This window comes from Cyrtonyx montezumae, unplaced genomic scaffold (assembly GCF_038088225.1).
Source record: "Cyrtonyx montezumae isolate F1298 unplaced genomic scaffold, pur_monq_1.0 scaffold_2, whole genome shotgun sequence".
In the NCBI taxonomy this organism is placed as follows: domain Eukaryota; kingdom Metazoa; phylum Chordata; class Aves; order Galliformes; family Odontophoridae; genus Cyrtonyx; species Cyrtonyx montezumae.
In genome coordinates this window covers 60724032-60742122 of record NW_027071936.1, presented here as the reverse complement: position 1 = coordinate 60742122, position 18091 = coordinate 60724032, and the positions used below count along the sequence as shown (strand labels likewise).

The window sequence follows — 18091 nt, the reverse complement described above, 5'->3', positions numbered from 1 at the left end:
AACATCCATACCTGAATTTCTGGATATGAAAGTGTGGCTTCACATGAATACATTGGTAACATTGGTAACTACCCTACTTAGACTCACCTTCTTTGAACCTCATGGTTTAAGAGGATATATACTCCAGGTATTGTAACATCTCAGTCCATAGTTACAATCTAGATAGGGCAAACTATTTTCCTAAATCTGTTAGGACTTTTATGACAAACTTATCTAAGTATAAACAAAGACAAATGATTGCAAACATATCTGTAATATCTTGCCTGCCAGCGTGTCCCTTAGGAATAACTCACTAGATAAAAAGCATGAACCAATAAAGACTTTCTAGAGGCCCGAACATAAAGCAGTGAACTGATCACTAAGATGATGCTCATCTCAGAAAAGTAACCCCACATTTTCTCCAGCTCTTTTTTTGAAAGACCAACTCTTACAAATCTATACTGGCAATTCCGTAAGGAACTGTGTGATCCAGATTAAATTCAAGAAGTGGATGTGGATGCCTTTGCCCAAACCTATGAACCAACCCATTTTCCCACCATGAAGTAATCTGAATGTTCAGCAGGCTTCTGCAGCCTTCTATTGTGTACATGTTCACCACAGAACACTTCTGAGCACACCTGATCTACAATCTAGGAGATGTAATGTAATTACTTCATTGCTCACATGCTGTTTCTGGCTCTCACATGTAGCTTTTTTGCTTTTTGTTTTGTCAGTATGAGGTGGAAGGGGTACCTCTTTGAAACACTCAGGTACTGAGGCCAGCAACTCAGCTTTCTCTTCACTTAAGGGTTTTCATAGACAACTGTTTCTCAACAGAATTCTCTAAGCAATCCACTCAGGTATTGAATCACAGGGTCATGAAATCATGCTTTTGAGGGAGACTTAAAAGTCACCTGCTATTCTTCAAAATACCTGTCTGATTGACTCATTCCTCCTTGAGATGAATATTCCACAACTTTCATAGGTAATTTTTCTCCATATTTATTTACCTTTACTATGATAAATAATGCTTTTGAATAAACATCTCTTAAAAAAGCAGATACTCATTCATTATGCTTTGTTCACTCTCCAGCCAACACTGCTACAAGCTTTTATATATTTAGAAAAGCTTTTTCATGGTTGGTTTTTTTTTTTTTTTTTCTCTAAATCATATCCTCTCTCAGCTAAACAAATCTAAAAAATTCAGCCTTACAATCTTGGTGAACAGCATCACAACTGCAACAAGAGAGGGTTGTGGTTTGGAGAAGTTTTCTTACACAGTATAACCATACTCTGCAACTTCCTGGAAGTAAGCATACTCTAAGGTTAAAAAAAGTTTATCTGAGGTCTCCAAAAATCTAGCCATTAAGTAAAAGCTAGGCACTGTAGCCACTTGAAAAGAATCCTATCTATCTGGAAGGTATCTTCAGGTATTTGTTCAGACCACTTGTGACTGGTTGTCCTTGTCATTCAGTTCCAGCTTTTTAATAGAAGTTTGAGCATACTACAATGACTAGAACTTCTCATTAGCTTCTCTTAGGTGACTTTGTGGTCTCATACAGCCTTATTTTTACTCTTTGTGAAATTTTTGGCACTGTACAGTGAACTTGGCAACCCAATACTGGTTCAGAAACCTAAAACATAGGAAGTAAGTCTGATTTCCAGATAACAGAGATGTCCATATTAAACACTGGAACACAGTGATGAGACTTTCACTCTAAGTGACTAAGCTAGTTCTAAAGCCATAAGTAATGTAGTTGCATTTGATGAAGTAGCAATATCCACAGATAAACGCAGCTCTGAGGAATCTCCAGTTCTCTAAGGTAAACTGTAAAGCAGCAGGAGAAAAGACTTACCCACATAATTGGAAACAGCTAGAAGCAGACAAGAATTTGTTTGAGTCCTAGGAACTCTAAAACAGTATCATCTCTAGTTAAAAAACAATCAGGCAACAAAGCAGGACAAAAAACACGTATTTATGCAGTATGTTCTTAGCTAAAATCAAGATACTCTTCCTGGATTTTGATACAGTATGGTCAATATCAGTATATATTATGACAGAGGAACATCAGTCTACTGAGAAGAGTGACAAATGAACAATTTGAAAGAAATAGGCAGAATCATAAAGCCATTTAGATTCAAGAAGACCTTCAAGATCATACAAATCCACCACTACATCCCATAGTGCCACACTCACACGTCTTTAAGTACCTACTGGGATGGTATACTTGCCACCTCTCTGGACAGTCCGTTCCAGAGGCTAACCACTCTTCCCATGAAGAAACTCTTTCTGATATCCAATCTAAACTTCCCCCGACACATCTTAAAGCTACCAATTCACATTCTATCACTTAGAATCTGAGAATAAGGACTGACATCCTCCTTGTTACAACCTCCTTTTCGGTAGTTTGACAAAGCAATAAGGTTCTAAGGTTCTCCCCCACCTCCCCACTCAGCATCCTCTTCTCCATACTAAACAGCCTCAGTTCCTTCAGCTGCACCTCACAAGTCTTGTCCCTTCACCATCTTCATTGTAGTTCTTTTATCTCTGATTAAAAAATAAAAAATAAAATCACAGAAACTACACAAAAAAATTGATTTTTTTCTTTTCAGCTTCCATCTTTGAAATTGATTTTAAGATACGCCCATTAACAGCATTATAAACATATATATATATTTGTATATTTTGAAAATGCTAGATTAAAGAAGTGAGAAATTCTATTAAGGAATTTTTTCTCATTTGGACAGCTTATGGCGGTTAGTCTTGGGTGGTCAGACAGCTGCCAAGACAAATCTTATCATCTTCAGCACTATGGTATTCATTTGACATTTGCAAAGGACTATAACTGTCAGAGGACATCATCACAATACGACACCAGGTGATCTTGTAGACAGCTGGAATTACTTATGTCAAGAGTTTACAAAAGTAGAGGCAAGCTTTGAAACTTTTCTCTGTTCAGGAGCAAATAGATTGTTAACATAAAGCACTCCTGTGTTCTTGTACTAGATGGTGTTGGAACCAACGTTTAAGACTTACTTTTATGCCACAACATAGTACTCTGCCATAAGATAATGTATATTCCAGTTGTTACAGACAGGATAAGAATAGGAAGAGTACTTAGCATATACAGAATATTAAATCTAGTAATATCAGCTTAGGTCTAGCTGAGGCATCTCCCTGCTGGACGACCAGAAAACATACAGGATGTACAAAGGCAGAGGTTAAGTTCAGGCTCTGTGCTGACAAAAGCAACTAATAGAAGCAAACCTATTTGAAAAGAGACCAGCAGACAATCTTTATTTTACTCCTTGGTTTCTGTGGAATTAAATTCTATGAATTTTATTTCTATGTCTAAAAAGCAATTTAAAGACAAAACAAGACTATGCAACGGATGACCCAGAAACTCACAAAAGTAAGCAGTTAACACCAACTTCTGAAATTATTTTTATCTCAATATCAATTTCCAAACAGTTCTATCAAATAGAACACAATACTTAAAAAAAAAACCAATAACAACAGGAAGAAAAAAAACAACAACTACCTAGAGCAAACAACATCTACAGCAAACTTGAGCACACTGCAGGGAATTCCTAACTAGTTGCATTACCTCTGAAATGAGCTCCCTTGGTAAGTTAGCCACAGGAATACAAGATTACATTCTTCTGAGAAGATTGCTTCTCAGCTTGGTTTATTGCACATCACACTGAACTTCAGACTCAGAGCTAGTACGTTCATCCAACCTTTTACTGTGATGCATTGACATAATTTGGGTTGACACATGCTTCTGCATCTCTAGACTGCAGTGTCAACAAGTGTAAAGATGGCATAAGAATATATGTTTAACAGAAACATCAATCCAACAGACAGATGCATCTCTAAGGTCCCAGACACAGATGGAACCCTGGTAGATCATGCTTAACAAAATTAAGAAAGGAAAGCTTTTATACATAAGAGATCTTAATTAAATTGTAAACTCTTACAGCTAACCTCTTTACAGAAACTGCCCACCCTCATTGCAGAAACTGCCCACCCTCATTGCCAAACGCTATTAAAAGCCTGTATAAGATTTCTAAAAGATTGGATTTCAGACAATGCTTTATTGTGAAGGACAGCTAAGGAATGAGAGGAAGATTTAGGTGCAGAAGTCACAGAATCACAGAATCATAGGGGTTGGAAGGGACCTCAACAGATCGAGTCCAACCTCCCTGCCAAAGCAGGTTCCCTACACCAGGTAAATCACAAAGCTTAAAATACACAGAAGTGAAAAGAAAATGGCATAGATCTTTGTATGACTCTGGGATGTGGCATGGGTTTTATAAATATATATTATAAATATTTACTACTTATATTTGCCTATTTATGAAATATATTTATTATCTTCATATTTATGAACCTCTGGAGGTTGGTGGCCCTCCCTGTAGCAGTGGGGTCGGACCTGGATGATCCTAGGGGTCCCTTCCAACCCAAGCCATTCTATGAATCTATGATTAGTGTAAGGATTTTTAGATGCAGGAAACATTAAGAGATAACAGCTGATACACATTCAGAAGCTGGAACGCTGTCAGGCAATGACATTAACTATAGCCTCTTCTTCTGAGAGGAAACTTCAAAAACTAATTCATTCTTTAGACGTTTCTTTTAGAAAAAGAATTTGTCAAGTTTTTTCAGTGATCTAAAATGCGTCAGAAAATATTTACAAATAGTAACAATGCCAAATTCCTTCAAAGAATTTGCATATCCCTTGCAAAGATTTTAAAGCCTAAGGATCAAGTTCTAGTACAAAGCAGGTGACCAAGAGGAGTTAAAAGGTTTCTCATTTATTTTACTTTCTTCACATAACTTGTTTTAAAAGGCAATGGGAGGGGTGTTGGGGAGTAGGAGGCTGGTATTTCATGCAAACTACACAAGAATGTTCTTTTTCTTTTTTCTTTTATAAAATGCATTTGAATGTCATTTACATTTTTAAAGCAATATACATATTAGACAAGGATAGAAAGTCATTTCTCTGAACTGTTCTTGTCTTTGTAGTTAAATCTACAGTTATTTGACATGGATTGAATAAATACAGGGAATGTATACCTACAGAGGCAAATTAGGTATTAAAGGGTCTCTATATGTATTCAGTTGCTCAGTCCGTATGTGCAAAGTACTGAAAGATTAGAAAATAAATTATAACATTTTAAACAATAAAAATATATATTGTTTTAACCATAAATTTCTCTGAAATTTTAATTTGCTATACCATAACTTCCCTAGCAACTAGTCATACTTCACTAACTTAAAATTTGCATTATGAAAGATGAAGAAGCAGCCAGAATGGGAAGGTATCAGTGAAGCTTCTGATTTTTTGTCTTCTCCTTGGTGCTAAATAAATGAAGGACAAACCTCCAAAACTGAGAAGTGAGTTCAGTAGGAAGTGATAAAAGAAACACAGAATTGAAGAGGCTGGAAGGGACCTCTAGAAATCATCTAGTCCAATCCCCCTGCCAAAGCAGGCTCCCTGGACCAGGTTGCACAGGAACGCATTCAGGCAGGTCTTGAACAAAATTAGAGGAATTGATCCAATAAGAGGAACTGAATTTGTCAGAACAAATGAACATCTACATGGAAGCTGGCCACCACAGACCTACTTTGAGCTCAATAGTGAGAAATCAACACACCAGGTATATAATAGACATCCAAGGCTAGAACAGATGAAACTCAACTTTCATATTCCTGTAATCAATAAAAGCCACATATTAGATTCAATAGTTCAAGTATTAGCCTTTCTGAACTTTACAGGAGGAGTCAGCAAATTTATTATATAATAATTTTGTAGACACATCATGACACTTCTGCCTGATAAAAATATTTGCCTGTAATATTTCATTAAATGTAAAGTTACTGTGTAGCAACTATAAGAGGTTGATGGCTGCCAAAAGCTGTGAGGTTGTTGAATAGAATAGCATTTCTGGAGCCATGCCCAGAGTTGAGACAAAATTTGACTCATCTTCATGCACACACTTGCAATGTATCTCTAAACTAAAATAAGGATTTAACTCCATCACGAGGTTCTAGAGATATCATGTCAGAGCTAGGAACTGATAATAATATCAATAGAAGCTAAGTGACTCCAGAGAATTAGGCAATCCTTCCATAACTATATTCACTGAGACATCTGTGACCTTGAGTTGTGCTCTCCTAGACTGTACATGCATGTTTGCAGGTTAATTATAATTTGATCACTGCTTTGTTTTATTTTTACTACCTCAGAGTATATTATCAAATACAACAGTGAGGAAAAATTTAGAAACTGTAGAACATGGATTGATCTAAATCGGTACTGATTAATTCATATCTATTTTTGCTTTCATGTTTTTCAGCTAACAATCTTCCAACAAAAACGGCAAAAAAAAAGTGAGAAGCAAAGAAAATATGGAAATTGCATGATATTTACAGCACAATTCTGTTCAGTCTGCTTACATTTTAATTAATATACATTCACTGGATCTTCACCTGTCTTGTATGTTCAAACTGTGTCTTCAGATCTACCCTGACACTTATTGAACACATGTACTTTTGAGTACAGTGAGAACCCCAGTCTCAACAAAGATTTTTAGGCATCATTATGATAAAAAAAATAAGAAATACATTCATAAAGATGAGTAAACTAATATTCTACTGCTTGGGTAGTTAATGTTTTGGTTTGTATGATGAAGAGATCAGTAAATAATCTGGAAATTACGTTTTTTTTTCTTTTTTTAGAATATTGGATTACCACTTTTTCCAAGTACCACATAAGTCATCAGAAGAGCTTCAAGCAAGCCCATGAGCTCTACGGTCTGCTTAATGCATACATGTAACTTGATGCCAAATACTGCTCTTTTAAACAACCAGGTTTCAAAAAATGCTATTCTACTGAGAAAATATGTTCCATAATTTTTCAGAGAGTTACCCCTGTTTAAACACGACTCTGGTAATTTTAAAAAGCATTAATGAACAATAATACAGTGAGAAATTTACCATCATATGCTCTTCACAAAGTTATTGTACCAGCTATAGTCACAAGGCTTAAACTAGGCAGCTGAATTGCAGTATTGTGGCATATACTGAGAAAGCAATGGAGGAAAAAAAAGCTTGGAAAGACAGAAGGAAGCTTATAGTTTCCAGTATTAAAACAGCATTAGAGTAACAATAGGTATTGTGGCAAAATATTATATTTTATTATCACTACACAGGAAAACAACAGTTCAAAGGGTTCTTTTTTTTGGCCAACAAATATCTCAAAATGCAAATTTACTCTTACCACTGAGAAGCCAGTGAGGTAAATATATCAGTGGTTTCGGGCTCCTGGAATAGTTTCAGCAGTTCTGGTTCAGCTGATAAGTCAGCAAGAATCCTTAATTCAATTTGGGAAAAATCTAGAAAAAGTGTCAAAATAAATTGATTGCTTTAAAATGTGTCTGTATTTAAACCAAACTATAGCAAAACACAAATCATTTTTTCTTGCTTAAAAACAAAGCCACATAAAAGTGCATCCTTAGAAAGTTACAGTCCAGCTACAGATCACAAGGTGTCTGATTCCATTATCTTCAGGTGTCAATTCATTTTATTAGCTCTTTGTTGTTACTGACAAGCATTACAAACAACCTTCTTCCAAACCACACCAAGTAGTATACAATAAATAACAATATTAATTGGTGCTAAAGGATTCACAGCCCTGTGAAATATAATGTAATGCAAAGAAGATGGGAAAAAAATCATAGAATAGAGAATATTGATATGCATGAGAATAATAATACATATTGTCTTACCTGCTGCTAAAAATGTACATCCTTTCTTTGAAACAAATAGTGCTCTTGGGGAAATGGTTAGCATTTCCTCTTCTTTTCCTAGAGAGGAAGCAGACAAACGAACCAGATCCCAATCCAAAAATAGTGTTGCAAACCATAGCAGGTTGTAAATGCCTCACCCAACACACAACTTAAAATACACAAATGACAGTATAAATATCCTAGCAGAGCACCAACTTTCCTGAACTCATCATTCACATACAGCATCTTTAACTCTACCATCATTGCATTACCACTCGTTTCCCTTTTTTTTCCTCCACAACCAAACCCTTCCCAGAATTCTAGCTAACAAGCAACTGCAATAAATAACATAATTCAGAGATCACTTAATAAAAGAGGCATGCAAGCAAGAAAGGGTCTATAGAGATGATCTACTTATAAAAAGTGTTTTATCTTTGAATATGCCACTTCAATGTGTTAGCAATCAAATTCAGTTAGAGAAGGTACAGTACAATATTTGGAACATACAGCTGATTTAGGCATCCAAGTGCTAATGAATTAACCTCACTACAATTGAGCAAAGTAGTCATGTACATTGACAAGGTATAGAAACTCAGCATATTCTCTGAATACCACTTATCTTCTTGCAAAAAAGCAATTCTTTTATTTCAAACAACCATTATTAATCTGATCAGAGATTATTGACAGCAGATAGTATAAAAGTGGAGGAAATAAGTGTCTCAATATAGGAATGAAACACACAAACGTTTTTGAGAAGCTCATATAAGACCACTAACAAATTTGATTGAATTGTTTCCAAAAAAGTCAGTGCACCACATGCACTTTTGTGCATAAAACTGTGGCACTATGCCACAAATTTACAGAGCTACTGGTCACATTTTCTTCAACTCAACATCTAAAAATTAGTCAGGGAGATAAAATAGAAGTACTGTTGAAGTTTTACACTGTTTTAAACACTCTCCTGTCATACGATTTGTATTATAATGACTGGAGGGACTGACCAGCTATGAAAAGGAGAGCCTGTTCTTATCTATGCAAGAAACAACATTTCCCAGCTATGACTGTTGGTGTTCAAGAAAGCTTATCTGGAAAATCTCTCCTATTAGAGTCTACTTACATGACTTTTTGACTTGATCACTTGGGTCATATATTTCCAGACTCTGAATATTTCTGAACCATCTCCCTTAAATGCAATTCCATTACTGAAACTAACATATATGACAAACTATTGGTGATTAGTTGTGAGCTTGATTAAATTACCCAAGCTTTAGCATGTCCTTGGGGAAAGCTTTATGAGCTGAATGCAAGCAAAATCACCCCTAGAATCTTTAATGTACTTAAGATGTACCATTTTCACCTGGAAAAGAAGGAATAGTGAGACTGTCCAGGAAAACAAAACTCTAAATGTTTAAGACTATTTAGATCAGTGCTGAAACAGCAAACTTTTCTCAAGCACAACAAGTAAAAAGGTTTTAGGTTTAAATGTTAAGGTACAACTGTCCATCAATAATCTCTCCTACTGTTCTGTGTTGGAGCTTTTGGTCTGACTCAAAATAAAATGTAGCTCGGTAAGATAAGGAGATGAAATTAACTTTTCATGTTTATATTAACATGGTTTACCTTTTATGTACTGTTTCTTTCTAATTCTCACTGGATGTTTAGAGATACCTTGAATGTTCTACAAATAATAAAGATTGCTTAGTAGGTGAAAATTTATAACAACATTTATGAACTATTTATAAGAAGCATAAAAACATTAGTATAATAATGGCAACAAGTTTGTCATAAGATTAAACATCTTGTCTTTCAAAAGGAATCTTCCCCATTCTGTAACAGGTTCATTTGAATATCCAGCCTTCCTTGACAACTTGACAAATAAGAACTATTTCTCATCAGCAAACTTCACAAATGCTGATTTCTGGGTGCACAATAGCCCATAATCAGTAACCCAATTTTTACTTTTATTCCATTTTACCCTGCATTTTTCAATATGGAGCATTACTTTCAAGAACAGAATGCATACAAACTCTGTCTTAAGCTCAGGGAAGGTATTCTCCTCCAGCCCTTCGAAATTTTTGTTATCTCTATTCCCGCTGTTTAGAAACACTTAATATAAGAAGCAGCTGTTTATTAAGTACCACATATCAGTCAAAGGTAAAAATGAGCACTATGTTTATCAAGAGGTATAAACTCAGGACAGAAGATAACTAGACTTTACTTTAAAGATTCAGGCTATACATCTACAGTAAAGTATGAAAGATGTCACATGACAACTTCCTTCTATTATGTTATTCCGCTTCCTTGTCTAGAAAGGTGACATACAACAGGAGATAATGTGTATGAATATCAATTTTCCTAATTCCAAGCAATTAATTTGCAAGTGGTTCAGGAAGTAGATGAATATAAGCTGTAACTTCAGTAGAAGGGAATAGCACTATATAATTTCCCAATGAGCAAACTACATTTGCTATGTAATTTTTAACTCAAAATCATTATACAGCACTAAGAGGGAGATAATCAAACTGCAAAAGTTATTAAAATTTGAAGTGTAAAAGAACAAAGCCCCAAACTGGAAGAAGATCATTTCTAGTCTTACTATTGCCCTTAAAGAACCACAGTCAATATATTGAAGCTGAACCTCTGCCATAACACCATACACAGAGACAAAACTACTACATAATTTACATGATATTTTCATAGTGCAGCACTAAACACAGCTCTAAACCCATTAATATCAAGTCTAAATCAGAATAAATACTTGCTATCTTTAATATTCTTCAGTTACAGTTCTGTTAATGCTTGCAATGCAAAATTACATTTTGAAAGAAAGCATAACACCAACATTTATACTAATGATTACTGATTTCCAACAAAAAGTTGAGGAGGATCAGTGCTTGCTTGTATGAATAAAATGAATGGCCATGAAAGCTAGTGGATCCTCAGGAATTTAGAAAATTAAGTCTTTCTTAGCACACAGACTTCAAAATGGGAGCCTCAATTTTTAAAACAAACAAAAACACTAAAGTTACAAAAGTTTAATTCTGACTTCAATCACTTTAATGGTAGAGAACATGTTATGGAGTTCTCATCAGGGTTTATACAAGTAATAACATTTACATAAGATAACTGAAGAGCTGTTTATGGTTATCCTCACTGATTATTTTCTTTAACTCATCAGATTCAAAATTCTCAACAAGGTGAAGAGAGGATTTATTTCAAAATCTTGTAATGGTAAAATAAACCACTGTACTGCCATCTTGATTTCACTGAAAGCATATGCAGGAAATCTGCTTTTAAAGCACTTTCAGAAGCGTTACAAATAATTCTGAAAAATATAAGTAATTGCAAGTGCAAAATGTACTTTCACTTGAAAATTAGTTAACAACTCTTAATTGGAATAAATCTTCAGAGAAAAGTAAGTAGCTCATGAAATGCGGAAGAGGCAATGCTCACCTTTAAGATACTGCGACAGCCTAATAGATTCCTCTCACCTAACTTTAAACATTTAAAGATTTAATAAACATTTTAAGATACTGCGACAGCCTAATAGATTCCTCTCACCTAACTTTAAACAAGGGTCCCTTGGGACTTGCTCCTGAAGGGTAAAGGGGTCCAGGAAGCCTGGATGCTCTTCAAGATGGAAATCTTAAAGGCACAGGAGCAGGCAGTCCCGGAGTCCTGTAAGTCAAGCCGGAGGAGCAAAAGACCAGTGTGGATGAACCGGGATCTTTTGTTGAGACTCCGAGAGAAAAGGAGAGTCTATGTCCTCTGGAAGATGGGTCAGGCTACTTGGGGTGACTACAGAGAACTGGCCAAGATCTGCAGGCAGAAAATTAGAAATGCTAAAGCCCAGCTTGAAATTAGGCTGGCTACTGCTGTAAAGGAGAACAGGAAACCCTTTTACAAATATATTAACAGCAGGAGAAAAACTAAGGAAAATTTCCCTCCTTTACTCAACGAGGCAGGCAATATAACCACAGATGATAAGGAAAAGGCTGAGGTTCTCAACGCCTTCTTCACATCTGTCTTTAATAAACAGGACAGTTATCCAAATGGTACTTGCCCTGACCTGGAAGTCTGGGACGGGGTGCATAATGCACCCCCTGTGATTCAAGCAGAGACGGTCAGAGATCTTCTCCTCCATCTGAACTCCCACAAGTCCATGGGGCCAGATGGGATCCACCCAAGGGTGCTGAGGGAGCTAGCAGAGGTGATTGCCAAGCCACTTTCTGCCATCTATCAGCATTCCTGGTTATCTGGAGAGGTCCCACAAGATTGGAGGCTTGCCGATGTGACTCCCATCTTCAAGAAAGGCCGTAAGGAAGACCCGGGGAACTACAGGCCTGTCAGCCTGACCTCGGTATCAGGGAAAGTTATGGAACAGATGTTATTGAGGGAGATCACACGACACGTGCATGGCAATAAAGGGATCAGACCCAGCCAGCACGGGTTCACCAGGGGCAGGTCGTGCTTGTCCAACCTCATCTCCTTCTATGACTGGGTGACCAGACAGGTAGATGAGGGAAAGGCTGTTGATGTAGTCTACCTGGACTTCAGCAAGGCCTTTGACACGGTCTCCCACAGTATTCTCCTAAGGAAACTGGCAGCCCGTGGTGTGGACAGGTTCACTCTTCTCTGGGTGGAGAACTGGCTGGAGGGCCGTGCCCAGAGGGTAGTGGTTAATGGAGTTAAGTCCAGCTGGCGTCCTGTTACGAGTGGTGTCCCCCAAGGGTCAGTTTTGGGGCCCATCTTGTTTAATATCTTTATTGATGACCTAGACGAGGGAATTGAGTGTACCCTCAGTAAGTTTGCAGATGACACAAAGCTGGGAGGATGTGTCAAACTGCCTGAGGGTAGGGAGGCCCTTCAGAGGGATTTGGATAGGCTGAACAGCTGGGCTGAGCAAAATGGGATGAGGTTCAATAAGACCAAGTGCCGGGTCCTGCACTTTGGCCACAATAACCCCATGCAATGCTATAGGCTTGGGGCAGAATGGCTTGAAGAATGTAGAGAGGAAAAGGACCTGGGGGTGTTGGTTGATGCTCGGCTCAACATGAGCCGGCAGTGTGCCCAGGTGGCTAAGAAGGCCAACAGCATCCTGGCCTGTATTAGAAATAGTGTAGCCAGCAGGAGCAGGGAGGTGATCATCCCCCTGTACTCAGCTCTGGTACGGCCGCACCTCGAGTACTGTGTTCAGTTTTGGGCCCCTCACTACAAGAAGGACATTGAGGCCCTGGAGCGTGTTCAGAGAAGGGCAACAAAACTGGTGAGGGGCCTGGAGCACAAGTCTTATGAGGAGCGGCTGAGGGAGCTGGGATTGTTTAGTCTGGAGAAGAGGAGGCTCAGAGGAGACCTTATTGCACTCTACCACTTCCTGAAGGGGGGTTGTGGTGAGGAGGGGGTAGGCCTCTTCTCCCTGATAAGTAATGACAGGACGAGAGGGAATGGCCACAAGTTGCGCCAGGGAAGATTTAGATTAGACCTCAGGAAGCATTTCTTTTCTGAAAGAGTGGTCAGGCACTGGAATGGCCTGCCTAGGGAGGTGGTTGAGGCACCATCCCTAGCGCTGTTCAAGAAGCGTTTAGATGAGGTGCTGAAGGACTTAATTTAGTAGTTGGGTAGAGATAGTGATAGGAGGATGGTTGGACTAGATGATCTTATAGGTCCTTTCCAACCTTATGAACTTATGAACTTATGAACTTATGAACATCTTTAGCTTAGTCTTTGCTTTAAACTAGCTGTCTAGAATCCCTCAATGGTCAGTAGACAAATACAGGAAATTCCAGTGGTTGATTTAATATACCTGTATGAAACATTTACTACAACTTGACCTAAGACTTGCCTGAAAGTGATTTTTTCTAACATTTTAGATTATCAAGTTTCACAAAACACATTTATTATAGATATTTTAAATGGTGGTCTAACAAGGAGATAGTCTTCCAAAAAGAAAACTTTGAGAGCATAATTGGATGACTGTAGTTTATAATCAAAAGCAGAAAACTGATGTGGCTTTGGTAAATGATGCTACCACTCTGGACTACATAACAAAACCTGTAATTATGCTTTATATATTTACTTCAAGTATATTCCTGATAAACTTCACAGACTCAATCTGAGATGTGACTGCTAGCCCTGTTAGAAAAGAAATGACCATGCATATTGTTAAAAGTTGCACAGAAACAAAACTGTCCTCTCAGAATGATAATGCTCCATGGAGAAGAAATGTACTTGAAAGAGTGGTAGAAAGCTGTCTGTGAAAGTTAACTATTAATACTTCATTATCTGGGTGAGTAAAAAATAAAAATAAAAATCAAGCTATTCCAATAGCTGATTAACAAGGGACCCCCTAGCAATAGTTAAAAATAAATAATAAAATAAATATTAATAAAATAGAATAAAATAATATAAATAAATGATTCTCTTGACTCAGTTTTGTTGATAAAAATCCTTCCATATATATAAAAAAAAAATCTAAAAATAACTTGAGGTTCCAGTAGACAGAAAGATAGATGGGACTAAGATTATAGATGCACAGGAGCACAGAACAGGTTGAATCAGAAAGGACCTTAAAGAATATCTAGTTCTAACCCCCTTGCTGTGGGCAGGGTTGCCAAGGTTTGAAGGACCTCGGTGACCAAAAGACATTTCTGAATATTGAAAGGAAGCAAGTTCCACACCCACCTTCCAGGAGGCCAAAAAGGAAGATGCAGAAAACTACAGGCCAGACAGCCCCTCCTCAAGTACTCAAATTAATCCTGGAAACTATTTGTGAACACATTAAAGTCAAGAAGATGATCTGGAGCAGTCAGCACGAGGGAAATCATGCTCAAGCAGTGATAACCTCTGTGATGAAATGACTAACTTGGTGGATGAAGGGAGAGCAGCAGATGTTGTTTACCTTGATGTTAGCACAGCTTTCAAAACAGTCTCTCATAAAAGCCTCAAAGACACACAGATGAAGTACAAGCTAGATAAGCAGACAGAGAGGTGGACTGAAAACTGGCTGAAGTGCCAGGCTCAAAGGGTTGTGACAGGCAGCACAAAGTCCAGCTGGAGGCCAGGCATTAATAACTGGGTGCCCCAGTAGCCAGTACTGCTCAACACCTCTCTCAATGACCTAGATAACAGGATAGCAAGCAGTCTCAGCAAGACAGTAGACAATACAAAACAGAGGTGCGGTTGATGCAGCAAATGCCTGCACTGCCATTCAGAGGAACCTCAACAGCCTGAAGAAATGGGCCACCAGTACAACGAAATTCAACAGAACACAAATTCCTGCATGCAGGGAGGAATAACACCACATGCCAGTATGCTTTGGGAGCTGACAGCCTGAAAAACAACATCAGAGAAGAGGACCAGAGGATTCTGGTGAAAAAAACAAGTTAAACGTGAGCCAGCAGCAAGCCTCTGTGCCTAGGAAAGCCAGCAGTATCCTGGACTGCATAAGGAAAAACATCACCGGCAGGCCAAGACAGGCAATCCTGCCCTCTGCTCAGCACTAGAAAGATATATCCGGATTACTGAGCTCAGTTCTGGGCTCCTCAGTAGAAGAGAAACATTGACTGGACTCTCTTCAATATGTCCAAGTGTCACTAATATAATTCAGGGCTTGGAGCATACGTCCCATGAACAAAGGCTGAGAGAGAGTTATTCATCCTTGAGAAGGCTCAGCAGAGGACATCATCCATAAGACTGCCTGCCCAGTGGGAAGGTGTAAAGAAGATGGAGCCAGATTCTCCTCACTGGTGTCATGCAGTGAGGGAACAAGAGGCTGTGGGAACAAAAAAACAGGAAACACCATTTCAACACAATTAAAACTTTTATCCTGTGACAGTGCTCAAACACCTGTATAGACTTGACTTTTTCCTCAGGTTAAAAAAAACAGTAAGTCATTTCAGTTCTTTCATAAGATTACAGTATAAAGATTCATACTGGCTACAATAACTTTCAAGTCAGAGAGGTCAGAACACAATTCACAGAGGCCAGTGGTATGCTTTAATTATTTTATACTCTTTGTCAAGTAAGGTTATTTCTAACTATGTTCTATCAGTTATTTCTATCAGTGCAGTTAGTCTCTATCATACATATTTATAGCAGCATAAATCATTGTGCTTTTTTCTTTTTTAAATAAGCAAGTAACCTTAGACAACACTGCTAACTCCCTAGAAATAGATGTGTATATGTATACAGTGGCATCTATATCCATATGTATATTCTTTTTTACTAGAAAATTGCTAGTCATCTACTAGAGTTCATCTATACTAACTGCTCAAATCTTCATCCTTTTAAGTATGCAATATGCAACAGAAAAAAAGCTAGTAAGTTATTGAAATAAATGGGAATGCACAGAAATGGCTGTAGAATACAGACATTTGATTCTGATTAATTTCTGCTTAATTAAAAACAAGTCCTTAGATTAATGAACAGAGACCAAACTTACTCAGTGAGATAAGATTATCAATTCATAAATTAATACGGTGTGGTTGCACCATGAGTGAAGATAGAAAGCTGCCAAGGAGTCAGATGGAGCATAGAATAGCATCACAGAGTCACCAAAGTTGGAAAAGATGTACAAGATCATCCAGTCCAAACAGTCACCTGTCACCAGTGGTTCTCCCTAAACCATGTTCCTCAACACAATGTTTAAATGTTCCTTGAATACCCCCAGGGTCAGTGACTCTACCACCTCCCTGGGCAGCCCAGTCCAGTGCCTGACCAGTTTGAATCTCCCTGGCACAACTTGAAACCATTCCCTCTACTCCTATCCCTAGTTACAGGAGAGAAGAGGCCGACCCCCAGCTCACTACAAACTCCCTTCAGGGAGTTGTGGACAGCTATAAAAGTCACCCCTGAGCCTCCGCTTCTCCAGACTGAACAATCACAGATTCCTCAGCCATTCCTCATAAGGCTTGTGCTCCAGACCCCTCACAGCTTGGTTCCCCTTCTCTGGACACGCTCCAGGGCCTTGATATCTTTCTCGCAGTGAGGGGCACAAAACTGAACAAAGTAATTAAGGTGTGCCCTCACCATTGCTGAGTACAGAGAGACAGTAACTTCCTTGCTCCTGCTGGCAACACTATTTCTGATACAAGCCAGGATGCCATTGGCCTTTTTGGCCACCTGGGCACACTGCTGGCTCATGTTCAGCATCAACCAGTACCCTCAGGTCCATCTCTTCTTCAGTCTTCCAGCCACTCTGCCCCAAGCCTGTAGCATTGCCTGAGGTTGTTGTGGACAAAGCATAGGACCTGACACTTGGTCTTGTTGAACCTCATCCCAATGGCCTCAGCCCAGCAATCCAGTCTGTCCAGATCCAGATCTGCCTCACTACCCACAGGCAGATTGACACTTCCTCCCACATTGATGTCATCTGCAAACTTACTGAGGATGCATTCAATGCCTTTGTCCAGGTCATCACCAGAGATATTGAAGAGGACAGGCCCCAGTACCGACCCTTGGGGAACACCACTTGTGGCTGGTCGCCAGCTGGATTTAACTCCATTCACCACCACTCTCTGGGCCCAGCCCTCCAGCCAGTTCTTTACCCAGCAAAGACTGTACCTGTCCCAGCCACGGGCTGCAGGAGAACACTGTGGGAGACAGTGTTAAAGGCTTTGCTGAAGTCAAGGTAGACTACATCAGCAGCCTTTCCCTCATCCACCAGATGGGTCACTAGATCGTAGAAGGAGATCCACAGGATCCACTCCATGAACCCATGCTGGCTGGGCTTGATCCCCAGTTGTCCCACTCATTCCATGTGATCTCCTTCAAGACAACCTGCTCCCTAAGAGCAGATCTACGGAAGCAACCTTTAGCCAACCTGACTGACAAATGAGAGAAAAGTTATAAGCTGCAATGCAGAACCAACAAGACTGAGTCCTGAGCACATTCACAAACTCAGTTCACCAAAACTGTCTGATAAGTGACTCACTGAGAAGTTATACAGCAGAAAAATTACCATACTTAATTGTTGCCCACAGAAGTAGTTATTTTTCTGTAACTTGTATGAGACACTTTTAAGACACTCTGAAAAATCTAATTTTTAAAATACACTACATATCTGAATGAGTAGAGAAAATATGAAAATGAAGAAGGCCACGATAGCAATATAATTCTGGTACACATTTGTATATACATTCCTAAGCAAGTCTTGACTTATCTGAAATTGCCACCTAGTGGCTAGTTAAAAATCAGACATTCATTTTCCTGATTAAAAAACACTGATTCATGCAAGTTTCTAGCAAAGGACTTCTTAACTTCTGTTACTAGTTACTGTTCTTCACTGACTTTTCACTTTATTGAGCTGACTATAAGAAAA

General features: G+C 38.5%; 1 protein-coding gene across 1 annotated transcript in view; it reads right to left on the bottom strand.

Annotated features, from left to right (window-relative positions):
• The window catches only part of POLN (DNA polymerase nu), a 78427-nt gene that overhangs the window by 41055 nt on the left and 19281 nt on the right, over positions 1–18091 (bottom strand). Inside the window, exons 15-17 of the mRNA XM_065735857.1 lie at positions 9394–9451; positions 7774–7851; positions 7266–7380 (exon numbers count right to left, since the gene is read on the bottom strand). Of these exons, the coding sequence (XP_065591929.1) occupies positions 7266–7380; positions 7774–7851; positions 9394–9451 (251 nt within the window). The remainder of the gene's footprint in view (positions 1–7265; positions 7381–7773; positions 7852–9393; positions 9452–18091) is intronic.